Genomic DNA, 20074 nt, shown 5'->3' with positions numbered 1-20074 from the left:
AACTCAACCACCCAGCGGAAAAGACTTGGTTCTTTAAGTGCCAATGGTATTGAATGCGAGAGACTGTGGAAGTCATGAAGGGAAATTAACTGAAAACCAGAGATGCCATTACTCATTCGGGAGCAATCTATCTCCCCCAAAGTGAGAATACAATTTGCACCCTCTGGGGATGTTTTATACTCAAATCTTTATTCCCCAGGCTAGGGCTGCTATTCCCTTCAAATTCTAAATGGTGCAGCTATTTCCTGCTAATGACTTCTATCCAGCCTTTGAAGAAGGTACTTGGGAGGGGCAAAGAGGCTGAGGTTAGAGGAAAGCCCTTGCAGTCTCCAGGGCCTTGGTTCCTCCTAGTCACAGCCAACTTCTCAAGGGACTGGTAGGCTTTGAAAGTGCAGTGTTAAGGTTCAAGTCTTGTTCTCCCCTAAGCCAAGAGAGAGACAGAGGATGGGGGAGGGGCCTGGTGCTTGAGAGGGATTTGGGAGTAAAGTCTGAGAGTGCTAGAGGTGTGAAGACTAGCTTGCAAACCATTTTTAGCCAAATCTGTTCTGGTTAAAGGCATAACCTTCTGTATAATTACTGCTCATGCCTGAAATCTGAGTCACCATTCCCTGTGAAGATCCCTCTATAGTTTGGTTGGGTTTTTGTTTGTTTGTTTGTTTGTTTGTTTTATTCTTATGTTAATCCCCATACATTACATCATTAGTTCTAGATGAAGTGTTCCATGATTCATTGTTTGTGCATAACACCCAGTGCTCCATGCAGAATGTGCCCTCCTCAATACCCATCACCAGGCTAACCCATCCTCCCACCCCGGGTTTTTTTTTTTAGTATTTATTTGACACAGAGAGAGCACAAGCAGGGGGAGTGGCAGGCAGAGGGAGAGGGAGAAGCAAGCTCCTCACTGAGCAAGGAGCCTGATGTGGGACTCAATCCCAGGACCCTGGGATCATGACCTAAGCCTAAGGCTGATGCTTAATTGACTGAGCCACCCAGGCGCCCCTTGAGTTTGTGTTTTAAAGGCTCTGAATAGTACTGCAGTAAAGCTGATTGCACTTTATTTAACCCAGTTTCCCCCCAAACTTATCTGAACATGGGATCTTTATGTCCTAATGTCCCTAACATATCGGGGAAACTGTTCTGTGGAATACACTTTAGGAAACCTTAACCTATAGGATCTAGTACATGAAGGACAAACTCTCTAGGATTTGGCTCCAACTTAACTCTGCAACTTTCCTGTCCCCACCTCTGACCAAGCTCAAGTTCTTTTGGTTCAGGAAACGCACAAAGCTTTCAAGCTTGTGCCTGTAGTTTCTTGGAACGCACATGTTCTTTGTCCACCTGGCAACACCCTTACCCATTCTCTAAGTCCCAATCTGAGCATGATCCCATCACCTGTGAGACTTCCTGAACTCTGGCAGGCACAATAAATTACTTTGTTTCCAGTACACTTTATTCAAATTTCATTCACTCTATTACAAGTAATTGGGTTGACAGCTTTACCATCCCGTTGGTTCCTTCATTAATGACTTAAATACATCTTGGATGTGTGCTCACTTAAAACTATCCTCTCTCTTACAACTTGAGATAAACAGATGACTCAGGTTTGGGAGCTACATGTATAAAACCAAACATGTTCCAAACAGGCGGCAGGTGTGAAGACCTCTGGGTTGAGACAGGAGGTTCTGAGAGGACACACACCACACCCCCACGCCAGATGGGATTCACCAGTGCCAGTGTGTGTGCTGGGCACCGTCATCCAGTGATCCAGGGAGACAGTAACCTGTTTTGAGGGTAGAGAGCAACTAATAGCACTTCTTAATGTCCCTGTCAGTTTAGGAAAGACAGAAAAGGGAGCAGAAGCACAAAAAAGTCTCAGACGATGTCATGGTCCAATGACACCACAACTTCATCATATTCCTTCTGAGTTGAGTTTGATGCAGCATCCCAGCCGGCCACTCCTATTGGCTGAGGCTGCCCCCAATCTAATGCCCACTTCAGGGACCCTGACTGTAGGGACCGCTGCTCAGAATAGTACTTTTGGCAGGAGGCAAAGTAGAAACAGACCCTGTTCATTAAAGATCATGTCAAAGTATACAAAAACTAGGTTCTTTTTTTTTTTTTAAGATTTATTTATTTGACAGAGAGAGACACAGCGAGAGAGGGAACACAAGCAGGCGGAGTGGGAGAGGGAGAAGCAGGCTCCCCGCTGAGCAGGGAGCCCGATACGGGGCTCGATCCCAGGACTCTGGGATCATGACCTGAGCTGAAGGCAGACGCTTAATGACTGAGCCACCCAGGCACCACCTAATCTTTTTTAATAAAGATTTTATTTATTTATTTGACAGAGAGGAGATGACAGCGAGAGAGGGAACACAAGCAGGGGAGGGGGAGTGGGAGAGGGAGAAGCAGGCCTCCCACCGAGCAGGGAGCCCCATGCGGGGCTCGATCCCAGAACCCTGGGATCATGACCTGAGTCGAAGGCAGACGCTTAACGACTGAGCTACCCAGGCGCCCCCCAAAACTAGGTTCTTTTAGACTTTATCACCTCTTGACTGCTATGCATCTAGTAGGAGAGAAATTGTTTGTTATGAGTTAATTATTCTCTGGGAATAAATCTTCACGGGAATAAATCTAAAAAGACGAAAAGGGGGGAAAAGCCCTAAACATCCCTGTAAATAGCATCTTGGGAGTTTATTATTTATTTATTTATTTATTTATTTATTTTTTTAAAGATTTTATTTATTTGACAGAGAGAACACAGCGAGAGAGGGAACACAAGCAGGGGGAGTGGGAGAGGGAGAAGCAGACTTCCCGCTGAGCAGGGAGCCTGATGCGGCGCTCGATCCTAGGACCCTGGGATCATGACCTGAGCCGAAGGCAGACGCTTAACGACTGAGCCACCCAGGCACCCGCATCTTGGGAGTTTAAATGGATTGTATCCCCCTGGTCCCATCATGCCCAGCTCAGATTTACAACGATCAAGCTTCAAAGAAAAGACAGCAATAAATCCAATCCACATGGCTCTTGTAAAAAGGCATCTACTTGGTTTTTAATACAAAATGACTCAGAGAAACACAGAAAGCAAAATATACAAGCCAGTTACTGAATTAAAAAAAAAAGTCCCCAACAAACATATTTCAGTCACATTCCCTGTTTTTGGCCTGGATTAGGAAACAGGAAACTACAAACCAATCCATGTCTGTCTCTTTGAAGAAAGAGGAAAAAACCCAAACAGTCCCTGAAATCTGGCCGGTGGTTTTTAGAGGCTATTGTCAGCTTGCCTTATCATCCTGGTGGAATAGGATACCGATGGTTGCTGGGATATGGCCACCTCCTCCTTGCTTTTTGCTAGGAATGATCTTCATCTGAGGGAGGCTGCTGGCCTGGGCACTGTTGGATGCCACTTATGCCACCTGAGGTCTCAGGGTCAAGCAGCCAGCGGGTCTTCCATTCCGTGTCTTCACTGAATCTCCCCCATATACAGTCTCTTGTCGCTGGACGCTGAGAGGACTGAGGTGAAGAGAATGGAGAAGATAACTGCAACTAATGAAGGCTCAAGGGGACTCGGTGCTCAAGGGCTCTTGTGTCAAGAGCCAATTTTGGTATAAAAGAGCAACTGGACTTGGCTTAAATTCCCCTCCTCTTCAGCACTACTCACAGGAAACTGTAGCCTGGCTTTCCAATCCAAGTCCTCTGAAACCACAGGGGTGGACTGTGCCATGGGAAATGCATTATGAGGGTCTAAACCCTGATGTCCCATGTCAGCCAAACCCCTTGAAAAAGACCTTCTCAGCCATTCTAGGGAAGAATCAATGTCTGTGCCAGTCATTTTATAAGTGTATTTCTGCTTTTTATAGTTAGCCCTGGAGAAAGTTACATTCTCTCCTTAAATTCAAGGCCCATTGTTTAATTAGCTAGCCAATAAAATGTTAAGTTGTAATTTATAGCTGAATATTAAGAAATATTACTTATCCAAATACGTCACTGAAACACAGACTTGAAAGCACGTAAACTTAAGAGAACTAGAAATAGATTAACCAGGCTCTCTTTGAGATTAAGAAGAAGATGGAACATGTTCTTCCCGTCACCATTTAAAACCATGGCGAGACCGTCAATGGACAGCCATAAAGGCTACATGGAAATTCACATACAACAGATATCCACCTCTGCCTTTGTATTTTCAGGGCCCCTTTAGGGAGATTCCCACAGTTTCCCTTTCCCCAAAGTCAGGACAGACTTACTGATGGGCTCATCAGGGTGGAAAGCCACTTCATTGATGGAGCCAGCGTGTCCAGGCAGCTTATACAAAATCCTCCGGCTTGTGGTATCCCATACATACACGAACCTGCAAGGTATCATAAGGAGCAATGCTAAAGCTTCCTAGAGCTGAGGGGAGGGTAAAGTCATGGCTTTTTAAGAGAAATGGATGCAAAGATTTACTTATATACCCATATTTACTGAACTGTGCTCTGGCATTTGGAAACTAGAAATATAGATTCTGAATAAGGGATGGATCCTACCCTTGAGTAACTGAACAGAGATATAGGAATAACTAAAACTATAAGCATTACTGGTATTTCAAACATAAGCTTTTTTTTTTTTTTTTTTAAGATTTTATTTATTTATTTGACAGAGAGAGAGATAGCAGGAAAGGGAACAAAAGCAGGGGGAGTGGGAGAGGGAGAAGCAAGCTTCCCGCTGAGCAGGGAGCCCAACGTGGGGCTCAATCCCAGCACCTTGGGATCATGACTTGAGCTGAAGGCAGAAGCCCAACGACTGAGGCACCCAGGCGCTCCTCCAACATAAGCTTTTGAGATAGGAAAGAACATGGAGAAAAAAGACAGTTTTCCTACGGTCCCCACACAGAAATCTTCAAAGAGCACCTGATATTCATCCAGGAGGTCTTTTTTTTTCTTTTTTAAAAGATTTTAATTATTCATTTGAGAGAGAGACAGAGACAGAGAGAGCACAGGCAGGGGGAGAGGGAGAAGCAGACTCCCCGCTGAGCTGGGAACCCAACATGGGGCTCGATCCCAGGACCTGGAGATCATGACCTAAGCTGAAGGCAGACGCTTAACCACCTGAGCCACCTAGGTGCCCCCATCCAGGAGGTCTTACAGGTAATCCAACTTAGGGCAGGCTGGGAGCCTAGGTTGCAGATCCACTGGAGCTTCTCAGTACTGCATTCAAATCATAGAGCCCAGAGAAGGGACAGAAAATTTCTGCGATATAAAACAACCCAAATATATACTTGACCCAATCTTGCACTGAACTCATGGGAATCCCATGACTAGAGCAGCTAGTCTAAACTCATTTTACAGATAAGAAAGCTAAGGTGAGGGGCGCCTGGGTGGCTCAGTTGGTTAAGCGACTGCCTTCGGCTCAGGTCATGATCCTGGAGTCACAGGATCGAGTCCCGCATCGGGCTCCCTGCTTGGCAGGGAGTCTGCTTCTCCCTCTGACCCTCCCCCCTCTCATGCTCTCTCCCTCATTCTCTCTCTCAAATAAATAAAATCTTAAAAAAAAAAAAAATTAGAAAGCTAAGGTGACACAGTTCTTCAGTGGCTCAGTGGCAGAACTAAAACGAGAACTTTTAATATATTCCAGTATTCTCCTTTCTCCTACTACCCTCAAACATCTTCTATTTCCCCTGACCCCTCGGAAGTTCTTTTGACCTTCAACCTTGCTTGGGTCATTTTTGGGTGAAGGGTAAAATAAAGAGACATGATCTTCATATGACCATGCAAAAATAATCTGTTGGTAAATTTATTTATTTTTTTAAAAAGATTTTATTTATTTGACAGAGAGAGACACAGCGAGAGAGGGAACACAGGCAGGGGGAGTGGGAAAGGGAGAAGCAGGCTCCCCGTGGAGCAGGGAGCCCGACGTGGGGCTCGATCCCAGGACCCTGGAATCATGACCTGAACCGAAGGCAGACGCTTAACGACTGAGCCACCCAAGCTCAGTTGGTCTATCTATTAGTTGGTAAATTTAAAGGGCTGGTGGTTTTCGAGCAGGTTATAAACATTATTTACATATTTGTTTTGTTCAGTCAACACCTAAAAGGGTACAGTTACCAGTACTTGATTATAAAATGCCTGGTGCTGATGTGACATTACACTTTGGGTCTAAAATGCAACTTAATATGAGCTTCTTATTTGCAATGTTTAGCTCTCAAGGACGAGACACAATAGGAACTAAATAAAAGTTCCAAGCAAGATGGGAGGGAAACAGGAAGCCCATCTGTCTCCAGACTCCTTGGCTCTGATGTTCATGCTCTCCCTACGGTCTTCCTTCTTGCTACACGCAAATAATGCCCTCATGAACCCAGCCCAGGATGATACAGCAGAGTAACAAAGTCTGAGCTCAGGAGTCCGAAAGACCTGGGCTCAAGTCTCTTGCACCCATTTACTCATTAAGTAACCTTAGACAATTATTTAACTTCTCTGAACTCCTCTCTCCTTAACTGTGATGACGGAGACTACACTGATCCCGTAGCTTGGTTGAGAGAAATGATGAGATGATGAATGCGAAGCATTTGGGACAAGAACAACAGCTGTTGTTATGACGAATACATTCATCATCACAAGAGACGAACATGAAGACAATAGGCTGACTAACTCACTCATGGCAGACAGACTGGCCAGTCTTCCCACAGTCCTGGATAGGAACTGTTTGAAGGGTTTTGATTTTGAACATGAAGAGGGAGGTGATTTGCAAGTAGAGAGGACACTTGCCAAATCCAGGCCAAGTTGAAAAGCAATTTTCTTTTTCTTTTTTTTTTTTTTTAAGATTTTATTTATTTATTCGACAAAGAGAGACACAGCGAGAGAGGGAACACAAGCAGGGGGAGTGGGAGAGGGAGAAGCAGGCTTCCCACCAAGCAGGGAGCCCGATGCGGGGCTCGATCCCAGGATCCTGGAATCATGACCCGAGCCGAAGGCAGACGCTTAACAGCTGAGCCACCCAGGCGCCCCTGAAAAGCAATTTTCTGAGGATACATTTCCCAGGCACATAAAAGCCAGCAGAACCCCAGATCTCCAAGGGTTTACTTGAAGGCCTCACTCTCCATGGCCACCAATTAGATGCTAAATTTAGAGGGGTTCCTTGTCCTCCCCTTACTTTGGCACAGCCACATTCAGCAGGAACCAGGTTCCTTATATAACAGAGTTGCTTGTTGACGTGGGGCTAATTGGCAGGGTGGCCTGTGAAACGTGGCCAACCCCAGCAGGGAGACATACAGCCTGTGCCCAGGCCAGAGCCATGAGGCACACATGTAAGGTTTAAAACAACAGTGGGGAGGGGAAGAGGACACTGAAAGAAAGGGCCAATGGCAGCAACAAACTGCTCAGAAGAAAAGCTTAGGCAAGTATCACTTAAAAGCTTAACTACATAAAAAAAGAGATCTTTTCTGAAAATGATGTAAAAACACTTAGAATAGTTCTTACTCTGTCAGAATGTACTTTAGGCTGTGGGCCTGTTTCTTAAGGTCTTCCTTATCAACGTGACTACTGAAAATCCCTTAGATTCCCTCTGCAAGGCAGCTTTCTACACCAACAGGATGCAAACCATCCATGTGGCACTGTTTGACCTGGACCCTTGACCCCTAGAAAACACCCCACTGCTTGACCTTTTATCTCAGCATTCAGAGTGCCTGAGGAAAAAAAAAAAGTGGACTCTGGAATCTTCAGGTATGTTCAGCATTGTTCACAGGCAACAGGGTGTGGGAACAGATCAAGGTGAGGCTTCTCTATGGCTGTGCTAGGGCCCTAAATACAGGAGACAACTCTGAGAGTCCAAGCTAGCCCAGGGAAGGCCTCATGTTTATAAGATGGTGCCTGTTTTAGAAGGGTAGTAGGGTAGTAGGAAAATCTAAACGGAGAGAAAGATGGGGTTAAGCTAAAAAGGGTTAAGACATCGCCCAATGGAAGCTAAACCCGGAGTCTGCCATCAGAGGGCCCTCTCATTCTTCGCCATTCTGCACCTGTGGGCCAACAGCCTAGGCATGGGCACCCGCATCCCCACCTCTGACTCCCTCCCAAGGACATAACACCATAGATAGACCAAATGCAGCAGCATTGGACAGAAGAATTCTCTCCCTTCTCTTTCTCTCTCTTTTTAAAAGATTTTATTTATTTATTTGAGAGAGAGCATGACAGAGACAGAGAGAGAGCATGAGCAGAGGGGAGGGGCAGAGGGAGAGGGAGAAGTACACTCCCCACTGAGGAGGGAGCCTGATATGGGGCTGGATCCCAGGACCCTGGGATCACGACCTGAGCCGAAGGCAGACGCTTAATCGACTGAGCCATGTAGGCGCCTCATCTCCTTTCTCTTTCTAATTCATCACTGAATGGCTGAGCCAGTTTAAACGGACAGCTAGGAAAGTCTCATAGTCTCTGAATTCAGCCTGGGGTTGGAAAATACCTAGCTCACATGCTGACACAACGGGCATCTAGCAATCGTGGCACTTTTCCTATTGTACCCGCACCCTGCTCTGAATCCTCCTCGACACGGGCAGCCATTACCAATAGCCGAGTTGATATGTAGGCTAAGATTTGAGTGCTGTCCTTGAGTTAGGAATTCATTCATGTAATATTCACTAAGTGCTTAGAATAGGTCAAATACCGCTCTGGGTTCCAGATGACTAAGACTCATTCCCTGACCTCTGGGAGCAAATAATTTAGTGATGGTGCCCCACTCTGTTTGTCTTAGTGTTAGATGTAATGAATGCTGATAAAGGTTAGATGTGTAAGGTGTGACGACAGTGCAGAGTAGGGAGTGATTAGTACTACCCCAAAGGAAAAGGAGAGACAGGGCCGGGGAAAGTTTATAGACAGAACACAGAGGTGATTTCTAGAGAGTTAAAGAAGTCTAGAGAACAGAGGAGAGGGGACAGGAGAGAGAAGCCTGGAGGCACAGGGGTGTTAGGACAGGGAAAGTTCCATGTGAGTGAAGCACTGTCGCAATGGTCGGGGAGGTGAGTACAACACGTATTTGAATGAACTGAAGCATAGGAAAAGAATCTGATGAGGGAAACTGGAGCCAGATTAGGAGCCTAGATTTTACTTTGATGGCAAAGGGAATCCAACAGAAGTAAAGCAAGTGTTTACCCTCCAGGTCAAAAATGAATCCACAGAGTGGAAATGATGTGCTTGTCTGATGTGATCTTCAGGCCCCTCACAATGCACACGGCTTCCTCTCTGAGGACAGCTATAACTCTGTCTGCTCCAGCCTGGTATCTGCACTTAATGGATTACACACGACAAGGTACCTGCAGAGATCCATCATCCTTCACCTCACACCCAGTAATCCTTACCTGTCAGCTGAACCAGCTGCTATCTTGCTTCCATCAGGTGACCAAGAGCATCTCAGAAGATTCTATAAAGATGAATAAGCAGGAATTCAATGAATACAGTAATGTACCAAACCCCTCTTTATTAGACTATAAAATCACTGAAAGACTTTAAATTTCTTTCTTTTTTTCTTTTTTTGAGGGGAGGAGACGGCAAGAGGGAGAGAGAGCATCTTAAGCAGGCTCCACACCTAGTGCGGGGCCCAATGTGGGGCTTGATCCCACAATCCTGAGATCATCACCTGAGTCGAAATCAAGAGTTGGACGCTTAACCCACTGAACCCCCAGGCGCCCTGAGACTTTAAATTGCAATTACCTTATAGTCTGTGGCCTAAGACTGCATACTTTATTTCATATAACATACAAACGAACTGTAGAAAATGCTTAATTTACAGTAAATTAAGAGTGGACCTGGCAACAAAATTTTATTCTGCCTATAAATGGAGGTTCCCTTTGCTCCATTTATTTTGATCCTCAATTTTATCTTGAAGGAAAATAAAAATAAAACCAAATTCAACAAAAAATAAGATTTGATTTATTAAAAAAATTTTTTTTTAGATTTTATTTATTTATTTGGGAGACAGAGTGAGAGAGAGCGAGAGAACGAGTGGGGGCAGGGGCAGAGAGAGAAGCAGACTCCCTGCCGAGCAGGGAGTCTGATGTGGGGCTCGATGCCAGGACCCTGGGATCGTGACCTGAGCCAAAGGCAGACGCTTAACTGACTGAGCCACCCAGGCACCCTAAGATTTGATTCATAAAGTGAAACTGAATCAAATAGATTCTCAAAAGAAAAACATACGTCTCTATCAACAAATTATCTGGAGGAAAAGCTGCTATCAAGAGCTGACCTAGGACATGAGTACAGAAAAAATTTCTCTCACACTTCGGGCCATGGTCCTTACTGAGGAGAGAGATGTAGTCTCAGGGCCCTAAGAGCTGGTTACTGGGAAGGTGAGGGAAGCCACCTGGGTAAGAGCCAGGAAGTCTGGGTTCCATATGGAACACTGACCCTAGGGTCCAAGTTTCCAAGGAACTAAAAGGATAAGACTATCTGGTTGAAGTCAGAAATCTTAAGTTAATCTTAAAAACTTAGAAAAAGGGGGTCCCATCACTACCTACCTATGTGACTGCCTTCCTCCCTATGCTTCCATTAGTTTTATTTCTGGCAAGAACAGTTTTGATGAAGGACAGTGTTAACTGGAATGCAACCCCTTCTTGGTAGAGCTACTGCCCTCTGTCCTTAGCACCAACCCCCTCTTCCCCCCTGAATTGAGATATAACTGACATAGAACATTGTTTTAGTTTTAGGTGTACAACATAATGATTTGATGTATGTAAATATTGGTCTTAGCACCATCTTAAATGTATTTTTGACTCAAATGGACAGTAAAGCTCTTTTGCCATGCAGAACTCACCTTCTCAAAGTTGTGCACATTTCCTTGAAATATCTTCACACACCTCTCTTTAGGAGCAAATGGCCGGACATCCCAGACCCGCACTGCAAACAGAGCAAAACAGTTATGGGCCAGAGGCCTCCTTAGAACCCAGCTGGAATCAGTGTCATGTCAATGACAGATGCTGTTTCCTGGGTGAAGGAAAGCCAACACGGTATATTATAAGGTACATGGTGAGGCTCATTTTTTTTTTCTAACAGACATAAAATGCATTCAAATTCCATTAACAGTGTCTAAGGGCAAAGTGGAAAGCAGAGGGGAAAGGAAGGGGAAATGCCAAACACATTGCTGGGGGTCTGCAACAGAAAGTAGCCGGGTGTGACATTAATTTCAAAAAACATTGGCAAATGATTCCTCTGCCAACCCAAAAAAGCCATATTTAACAAAGCTTTGATATGACAATCTAAATACCACTGACTACTGTGACAATCAATCTATAACAACCAAACTCAGGACTGATTTTGCTCATAGGGACACCTGACAATCTAAACTTGAGCAAGGTCAAATATGTTGAGAGTATTATACTAATAATTAGAAAAAGTGAACTCTGATTCTCGTTCTAGCTCTGTTATATATATATGGGTGGTATCAGGTAAAAAGTGAGGTGGTGATTTGGTCTCCTCTGTAAAGTGAGAATACCACTTGTTCTTTTTCTTTTTTACAATAGTATTTTAAGGATCAAATAAGATAATACATGTGATAGGGCTTTAAAAGAGTAGAGGCAATAGACAAAAATTAGGATTTTGTCATTTTATTATATAGCCATAACAAAAAATTCTTTTTATTTTAATAACCATTTAAGGAACCTCATCTTTTCTTGCTGTGAGCAAGGCTAGAATTAGTCAATGGTAAATACATCAAAATCAGGATATAAATACGCATGATAAGCAGTGGCTACAGCTGTTAACAAATGCTGTATCAATACTGGAATTCAAGTGATGTCATTTTAATTGAGTGTAAGAAACATAACAATCCTAGGATTCAGATAGGCATAGAAAGTGAAGGCAGGTGTGAAAGTTTGCTATTGAGCTGAGAATACAGTCAGAAAGTAAGGGTGTTCATTCATTCAAGAACTACTTATTCAGCACCCCCTGAGTGCTAAGCACTGTTTTCATTACAAAATGTCAGTGAAAGCATTTCAGTTTCTGATAAGCCTATGAACTTGTACACCAGAGGGGGGCCATCTCTAAGCTCTTTCCATACTAAGCATATAATCCACCTTCCTTTTTGCTATAGTAAACCCATCTTCCCATGTCACAACTCAAAAACAAGCAGAGAAGAGTCTATTTGTGTGAATGCAGAATGTCGCAATGTTTTACTGGGCACTTCCCATCCCATCAGTGTTTTGGACTGGGGAGGGAGGACACACTGGCGGAAAGAGTGCAACTCTACCAACAGCTCACTGGTCATTCAAGTTTGGTTCTCTCTACAATGCTTGAGAACTGCTTTGGCTGAATCTCAACAAACTAATAATCACCAAGAGTTTCTCGTACACTGCATGGCTCCATAGCATACCAGAGCTGAAATAGGTCTTAAAAGCTATATGCAAAGTTGCCTGGGGATTAGATGGCAGATCTGAGACTAGAATCCTGGCTTCTTGACCATATCTTCTAAAGCTTTTTCTTTTTTTTTTTTTTTAAAGATTTTATTTGTTTGACAGAGACACAGCGAGAGAGGGAACACAAGCAGGGGGAGAGGGAGAAGCAGGCTTCCCGCTGAGCAGGGAGCCTGGTGTGGGGCTCGATCCCAGGACCCCGGGACCATGACCTGAGCCGAAGGCAGACGCTTAACGACTAAGCCACCCAGGCGCCCCTAAAGCTTTTTCTATTACAATGTGTTCTCCCAATTGCCCTGGCAGAAACATGCGAACCACCCTTGACTCTTTCCTTGTATCCACATTTATCCCAGTACACATTTCTAGCACCCAATGCCCACTTTCCTTGAGGTCCACAGTGTCTGCGCCCTTGGAGAGCTTTCCTTTCCATAGTTACCTGTATTGTCCATTGCATTGGACAAGAGATATGAGCCTTCAGAACTTAAACTCAGGCCAGTCACTGAATCTGCATGGCCTCTCATGGTGTAGGTTAGCTTGTTTTGGCGCAAGTCCCAGACCTATAAAAACAAAAAGCTGTTCCCAGAAATCAAATGGAGAATAGCAAAGAAACATAGTTACCAAAGAGTCAACTGCCTGGAGAAACTGGTATCCCTTCTCAGTCTGGCTGTGGGCCCAGTATTTAGCACAAAATAGAGGATTTCTGTCAAGAGGAAAAAAACTCTTCTCTTTTTTAAAATATTTTTTTTTTAGAGAGAGAGCACGAGCAGGGGTGGGGGTAGGGGCAGAGGGAGAGGGAAAGAGAGAATCTTTTTTTTTTTTTTAAAGATTTTATTTATTTTTGAGAGAGCAAGCGCAAGCAGGGGGTGCGGCAGGCAGAGGGGAGAGGGAGAAGCAGGCTCCCCGCCGAGCAGGGAGCCCGAAGCAGGACTCTATCCCAGGACCCTGAGTTCATGACCTGAGCCAAAGGCAGATGCTCAACTGACTGAGCCACCTAGGTGCCCTGGAAAGAGCATCTTAAGCAGACTCCATACCCAGCACGGAGCTGGAGCCTGATGTGGGGCTCAATGTCACGACCCTGAGATCACGATCTGAGCCGAAATCAAGAGTCGGGGACGCTTAACTGAGCCACCCAGGCACCCCTCTTGTCTTTCTTTTTCTTTTTTTTAAAGATTTTATTTATTTATTTGACAGAGAGATAACGAGAGCAGGAACACAAGCAGGGGGAGTGGGAGAGGGAGAAGCAGGCTTCCCGCCGAGCAGGGAGCCCGATGTGGGACTCGATCCCAGGACCCCGGGATCATGACCTGAGCCGAAGGCAGACGCTTAACGACTGAGCCACCCAGGCGCCCCCCTCTTGTCTTTCTAACAAGGGAATCAAACTTACTATGTCTGACTAAAGGACTATAAACTTATATAACTTTTATATATATATAAAACTTACATAGTTTATATATTTAACTACATATAAATTATATATAATAAATGTATTTATTATATATAACATATATTTATAATATAATAAAGTTTAACAAAAATTAAGAATTTGCAAGGGTTATTCTTAAATCATAACAAAATGTATTAGGAAGTAAAAAACTAAGTAGCATTTCAAATGCTTAAACTATGATTCTCATTCTAAGTAAACTATTAGAACTATAGAAAAACAAGTGAACACATCATTTGAAAAGGGCATTATGAGGGGCACCTAGGTGGCTCAGTCATTAAGCGTCTGCCTTCGGCTCAGGTCATGATCCCAGGGTCCTGGGGTCGAGTCCCACATTGGGCTCCCTGCTCGGCGGGAAGCCTGCTTCTCCCTCTCCCACTCCCCCTGCTTGTGTTCCCGCTCTCACTGTATCTCTCTCTCAAATAAATAAATAAAATCTAAAAAAAAAAAAAGGCATTATGATTACATGGAAATATATATAAGAAGGTAATACACAGAAATACAACTGCTTAAAATTTTTCATTTAATGTCGTTATATGTACACATATACACACATACACACACTATGGAAAAACCTATTTATTAAAAAGAAAGATAAATTATAGATTCATTGTTATCTGGGTGGGAAAGGTAAAAAAAACAGTTTGGCTAAAAATAACCTAATGTCAAACAGGGAAAATAAATGGTTCATTAAGTTACGGCCCATAAACATACTGCAACACTATGGGATCTCATGCTAGAGATAGTAGAGCATGGGCACCTGGGTGGCTCAGTCAGTTAAGTGTCTGCCTTTGGCTCAGGTCATGAACCGAGGGTCCTGGGATGGAGTCCCGCTTCGGGCTCCCAGCTTGGCGGGGAGCCTGCTTTTCCTCTCCCCTCTGCCTACCGCAACCTCTGCTTGTGCTCGCTCGCTCTCTCAAAAATAAATAAAATCTTTAAAAAAAAAAAAAAGATAGTAGAGCAGAGAAGAAAGAGTGAGGATTTAGGGTCAGACTGACCATGTCCTAAGAGTTACTCGGCCACTAACCCTCTCTAAGCCTGTTTCTGGTCTGTAAGATGGGGATAACAACATTTACTTCCTATGGCTGTTGGGAAGATTAGAAATAGAATGCTTAGCAGATGCCTGGTACACAGCAGGCCCTCAATAATTGGTAGCTATTATTAAGTAACTCCTAAAAATAACTCTGAAGACCAAATGTAAAAATGTTCCAAAAATAAGCTATTAAGCTAATAGGAAAATGCAAAACAGTATTTATGTTTACATAGACTGCAACTATGTAAAAAAAAAAAAAATTAAAGCCAATAGGAATGGTCTGGAATGTCATATGGAAAAAGAACAGCAATTTTGTTAAGGTCATTGGTATAATACAGAATTTCCTCCAAATCTGATTTAATACTGCCATATAGTTTTTCTTTTTTTTTTTAAAGATTTTATTTATTTGACAGAGAGAGACACAGCAAGAGAGGGAACACAAGCAGGGGGAGTGGGAGAGGGAGAAGCAGGCTTCCCACGGAGCAGGGAGCCCGATGTGGGGCTCGATCCCAGAACTCTGGGATCATGACCTGAGCCGAAGGCAGACGCTTAATGACTGAGCCACCCAGGCGCCCCGTGCCATGCAGTTTTTCTAAGTGAATTTTTTTTTTGCTGCCTGTTTAAGTAAGGCACTTCTCTTATCTAGAAATGAGTTTGGTGTTGTATGTCAAAGCAATACAAAAGGCAGACAACTCCACTTTCCCCATCAATAACTCACTCATGTGTGGAACCCAACACACTTTATATACAATCATTTTTGTGTCAGGATGTTTGCTGCCTCAATAATCAGGAAAGCTTGAAATGGCTGACGTTTTTTGTTCAAGCTATTGTTCCTCCTCTTCAGAGAAGGCATTGTTGAAGTCTTTAGCTTTTTTAGGAGAGAATGCATTCTTGAGGCCTGCACACACTGTTTGTGTATCTGAGATTTGTGGCAGAAGAACTAATTTAAGGAAGATATTTTGCAAGTGCCCAAATCAGTTTTCAGTGAATGTTTGGGCATCTGGTTAGTGGGCATCAACACTATGAGTTTTCATGCTAGAAACAGTATAGCAGAGTAGAAGGTTTTCCCAAGTTTTTGGAGTACTGTGTACATTCTAAAAAAAATAAAATAAAATAAAAAAATTTCCAGGGTGCCTGGGTGGCTCAGTAGGTTGAGCGTCTTCCTTTGGTTCAGGTCATGATCTCAGGGTCCTGGGATCGAGCCCTGCATAGGGCTCTCTGTTCAGCAAGGAGTCTGCTTCTCTCTCTCCCTCTGCTCTCGCTCCCTCCCTCTCAAATAAATAAATAAAATCTTTAAAATTAGGGGAAAAAAAATTCCTGAAAACAAAGCACTGGCAGAAAAATTTGAGTATTTGTAGACGGAATAGACTTTATTTACTCATTTACTTATTTATTTTTTTTTGAGAGAGAGATCGAGTGCACACATGTGCGCACACAGGAGCTTGGGGGAGTGGTGGGGGTAGCAGATTCCCCACTGAGCAGGGAGACTGACTTGGGGCTCAATCCCAGGACCCTGGGACCATGACCAGAGATGAAGGCCGACACTTAACTGAGTCACCCAGGCGTCCCGCATGTGACTCTTGACCTAGGGGTCATGAGTTTGAGCCCTACATTGTATGTAGAGATTACAAAGAAATAAACAAACTTAAAAAAAAGAAAAAAGAAAAAAACAACATATAAGGTAAGTAGGAACTAATTCACCAAATTATACAGAACTAGAATCAGGGAACTTCTGAAAGAAATATGAAGGTCATTCATTCATTCATTTTCTAAGTAGGCTCCACACCCAACATGGAGTCCAAAGCGGGGCTTGGACTCATGACACTGAGATCAAGACCTGAGCTGGGATCAGGAGTCAGATGCTCAACTGACTGAGCCACCCAGGTACCCCTGAAGGACAACCTCTTAGAAAAAAGCTAGTGATATATGTAATTACTGTACTTATGGAACTCTACTTACACATTCTCTGAGATAAATTTGGCTTTCAGAACAAAGCTGAGATTAGCTATCTGTAGAAATCACCTACCCTGAGAGGTGTGACATACAGTGTGTGTCTGAGAGGACATAGAAAACCTTCAAATCCTAAAAAGGGATTGGGTACACCTTAAGGACTATAGCATAATTAAATATATCTGTTTAGAGAAGACCCAGGAACAGTCTAGGATAAAGAACGTGGAATAAGCCACACTATATGTCATAAGAAGACCTTCCTAGCACTAGAGTATTCTTTTTTTTTTTTTTTTTAAGATTATTTATTTATTTGACAGAGAGACAGCGAGAGAGGGAACACAAGCAGGGGGAGTGGGAGAGGGAGAAGCAGGCTTCCCACAGAGCACGGAGCCCGATGTGGGGCTTGATCCCAGGACCCTGGGATCATGACCTGAGCCGAAGGCAGATGCTCAATGACTGAGCCACCCAGGCACCCAACAAGAGTATTATTCTTAAGCTAGTCTATCCCCACAGCGGAGATGAGGCATCACATTCTCAGACCTTAAATAAAAGAAGTAGTCTCAAAAGGTTACATACTGTATAATTCCATTTGTATGATATTCTAGAAAAAGGAACTATATAGAACAAAGAACAGATCAATGGTTGGAATGAGTTAGGAATGGAAAGAGGGTTTGACACAAGTGAACATTACAAAATTTTGGGGGTGATGGGAATTGTTCTATACCTTGTTTGTGGTAGCTACACAAATCTATGCAAGCATAAACATTCATAAAACTGTACACTAAGCAAAATTTATTTTACCATATGTAAACTTTAATAATTATTTTACTATTTTTTTTTAAAGGGAATTCTTTTTTTTTTCTTTAATGTAACCTCTATGTCCAATGTTGGGGGCTTGAACTCATGACTCCGAGATCAAGAGTCACATGCTCTACCAACTGAGCCAGCCAGGCATCCCTAATAATATATATATGTGTGTGTGTGTGTGTGTGTGTGTGTATATATATATATATATACACACACACACACACATATATATATTAAAATATATATATATATATTTTAAGATTTTATTTATTTATTTGACAGAGAGAGACACAGCCAGAGAGGGAACACAAGCAGGGGGAGTGCGAGGGAGAAGCAGGCTTCCCGCGGAGTAAGGAGCCCACTGTGGGACTCGATCCCAGGATCCTGGGATCATGACCTGAGCCGAAGGCAGACGCTTAACGACTGAGCCACCCAGGCGCCCCCTAATAATAATTTTAAAAGTATGAAAACTATAATAGCTTAATGACACTAACCTACTGTCATGTGTATAAGATGCCCTCTAGTGATTCTAAAGCTAATGGGCTCCCAAACTTCTCTCTGGGAAATACTGCATTAGCTATTAAGATGATCTAATTAAGTTCCTATGCCCTGATTCAACATTCTCCATACAGTTATAAGGTAGAAAAGGGATGGGAAGTTAGATTTTGGAAATGGTCAATTTTCAAGTATTATGGGACATCCAAGTGGGGGAATGCCGAGAGGCTGGTTGTATACAGGGGTCTGGAGCTGAAGATCTGGGCCAGAAATATAGAATCAGCATAGAGATGTCAAAGTCACGGAATCAGATGAGAACTGTCCAGGGAAAAGGTATATATGAGAAGCACCTAGGAAAAGACCTTAGGGAATATAATGACATTTAAGGTATGTATAGAGAGAATGGCTCACAGAGGTATTTGCGAACGATATGCCAGAGAGGTAGTAGATTATGTTGTCACACTATTAAAAGAAAAGACTAAAAGGATCTACTGAATTTAGGAACAGGGAGGAGGATCACTGGTGACCTTGAAGAGAAGGGTCAATGAAATAACGGAGGCAGAAGCCAGACTGCTGAGGAGTGATCAGGAGACATGAGAGTGGAAGAATGAAATGGGATGAGGAAATGAAGACAGCGAGTGTACAACAATCATCAGGGGGCATTTCTCATAGGTATTAAGAGCAGGACTCTGAAACCCGAGTCTGGGTTTTGCTGGGCTTCTCTTAATTCAGTTCCTTCGTCTGTAAAATGGCATTAATAGCATTTATTTCATAGGGTGCTGTGAAGCTTAAATGAGTAAAAGAAAGCTCAAAGAACAACGCCTGACACTGACAGTAAATGTCCGATGGTAATGATAACATTATTATTGTCATCACCACAAAAGAAGTCTGGCTGTGAAGAGGAAGATGGACAGGGCAACAAGACGAAGCAGAATGAAAGGAAGACCCCCCACCCCAACGCCAAGACCTGAGCATGATGGAGTGCTGATGAGAAGACAGCAGAAGAGCAGGTTGAAAACAGAGGATCTGGGAAAACAGATGGCATGAGGGCCCAGACAGGAAAAGGAGTTGAAATCCTTCCACTGAAGGGACTACCTTTAGACAAAAGCAAGGACATTTCATCCATAGTAGCAGCAAAGGAGGCAGGGAGGGAAGGGCACACAGCACAATTTTTAGGTAGGGACAGCAGGAAGCTGAATATTTATCCACCAGTTATTACTCTAAAGGTAAAACAGAAGGTAAGGTCAAAATCTTTGTAACACTTAAGGAAGCCAATATGTAAAGACAGACACAAATTGTGTAGCCCCCAAGACACTTCCCATCCACTGGCATTTGCTATGTCCAGAAACTCTGCTACGTGCTCTAATGCATTAGGTTCATTTAATCCCCACTACAACCCCATGAGGCAGACGTTATTGTGGTTATTTTTTTTTTTTTTTAAAGATTTTATTTATTTATTTGACAGAGAGAGACACAGCGAGAGAGGGAACACAAGCAGGGGGAGTGGGCGAGGGAGAAGCAGGCTTCCCTCGGAGCAGGGAGCCCGATGCGGGGCTTGATCCCAGGACCCTGGGATCATGACCTGAGCCGAAGGCAGATGCTTAACGACTGAGCCACCCAGGCACCCCGACGTTATTGTGGTTATTAAGAGGCTGTTAAAGAACTTGCTTACAGTACTAAGAACCAGAAAATGACAGAACTGGGATTAGAATCCAAGTCAATTAGTCAAAAGCATGAGCTATGCTGTGCTGCTATGTGGACCACTGCCAACTCTCACAATACCGCCACCTTCCCTCTCTCTTGGTTGTGGACTCTCCAAAACTTCCTTTCCACAGTCTCAAAGAGAAAGACACACTGAGAGATCAGAGTTGAGAATCACAAGTTGATTCAATGCTATCTCAGCAGGCCAACAGAGCGAGGAAAAAAAAAAAGGTTGCAAATGTCTTTAGGCAGGGAACGCACTCTTCAGGTTCACAGACTCCACACA

At 43.5% G+C, this 20074-nt stretch overlaps 1 protein-coding gene across 1 annotated transcript in view; it reads right to left on the bottom strand.

The window, feature by feature from the left end:
- Positions 1 to 3022: 3022 nt before the first annotated feature.
- The window catches only part of SNRNP40 (small nuclear ribonucleoprotein U5 subunit 40), a 33204-nt gene continuing 16152 nt past the window's right edge, over positions 3023 to 20074 (bottom strand). The window contains exons 6-10 of the mRNA XM_035019252.1: positions 12798 to 12918; positions 10768 to 10850; positions 9317 to 9378; positions 4242 to 4345; positions 3023 to 3510 (exon numbers count right to left, since the gene is read on the bottom strand). Of these exons, the coding sequence (XP_034875143.1) occupies positions 3461 to 3510; positions 4242 to 4345; positions 9317 to 9378; positions 10768 to 10850; positions 12798 to 12918 (420 nt within the window). The 3' untranslated portion in view covers positions 3023 to 3460. The remainder of the gene's footprint in view (positions 3511 to 4241; positions 4346 to 9316; positions 9379 to 10767; positions 10851 to 12797; positions 12919 to 20074) is intronic.

Source organism: Mirounga leonina, unplaced genomic scaffold (assembly GCF_011800145.1).
Source record: "Mirounga leonina isolate KUSES-001 unplaced genomic scaffold, KU_Mleo_1.0 Mir_173, whole genome shotgun sequence".
Lineage (NCBI taxonomy): Eukaryota > Metazoa > Chordata > Mammalia > Carnivora > Phocidae > Mirounga > Mirounga leonina.
This window is presented reverse-complemented; position numbering and strand designations above follow the sequence as displayed.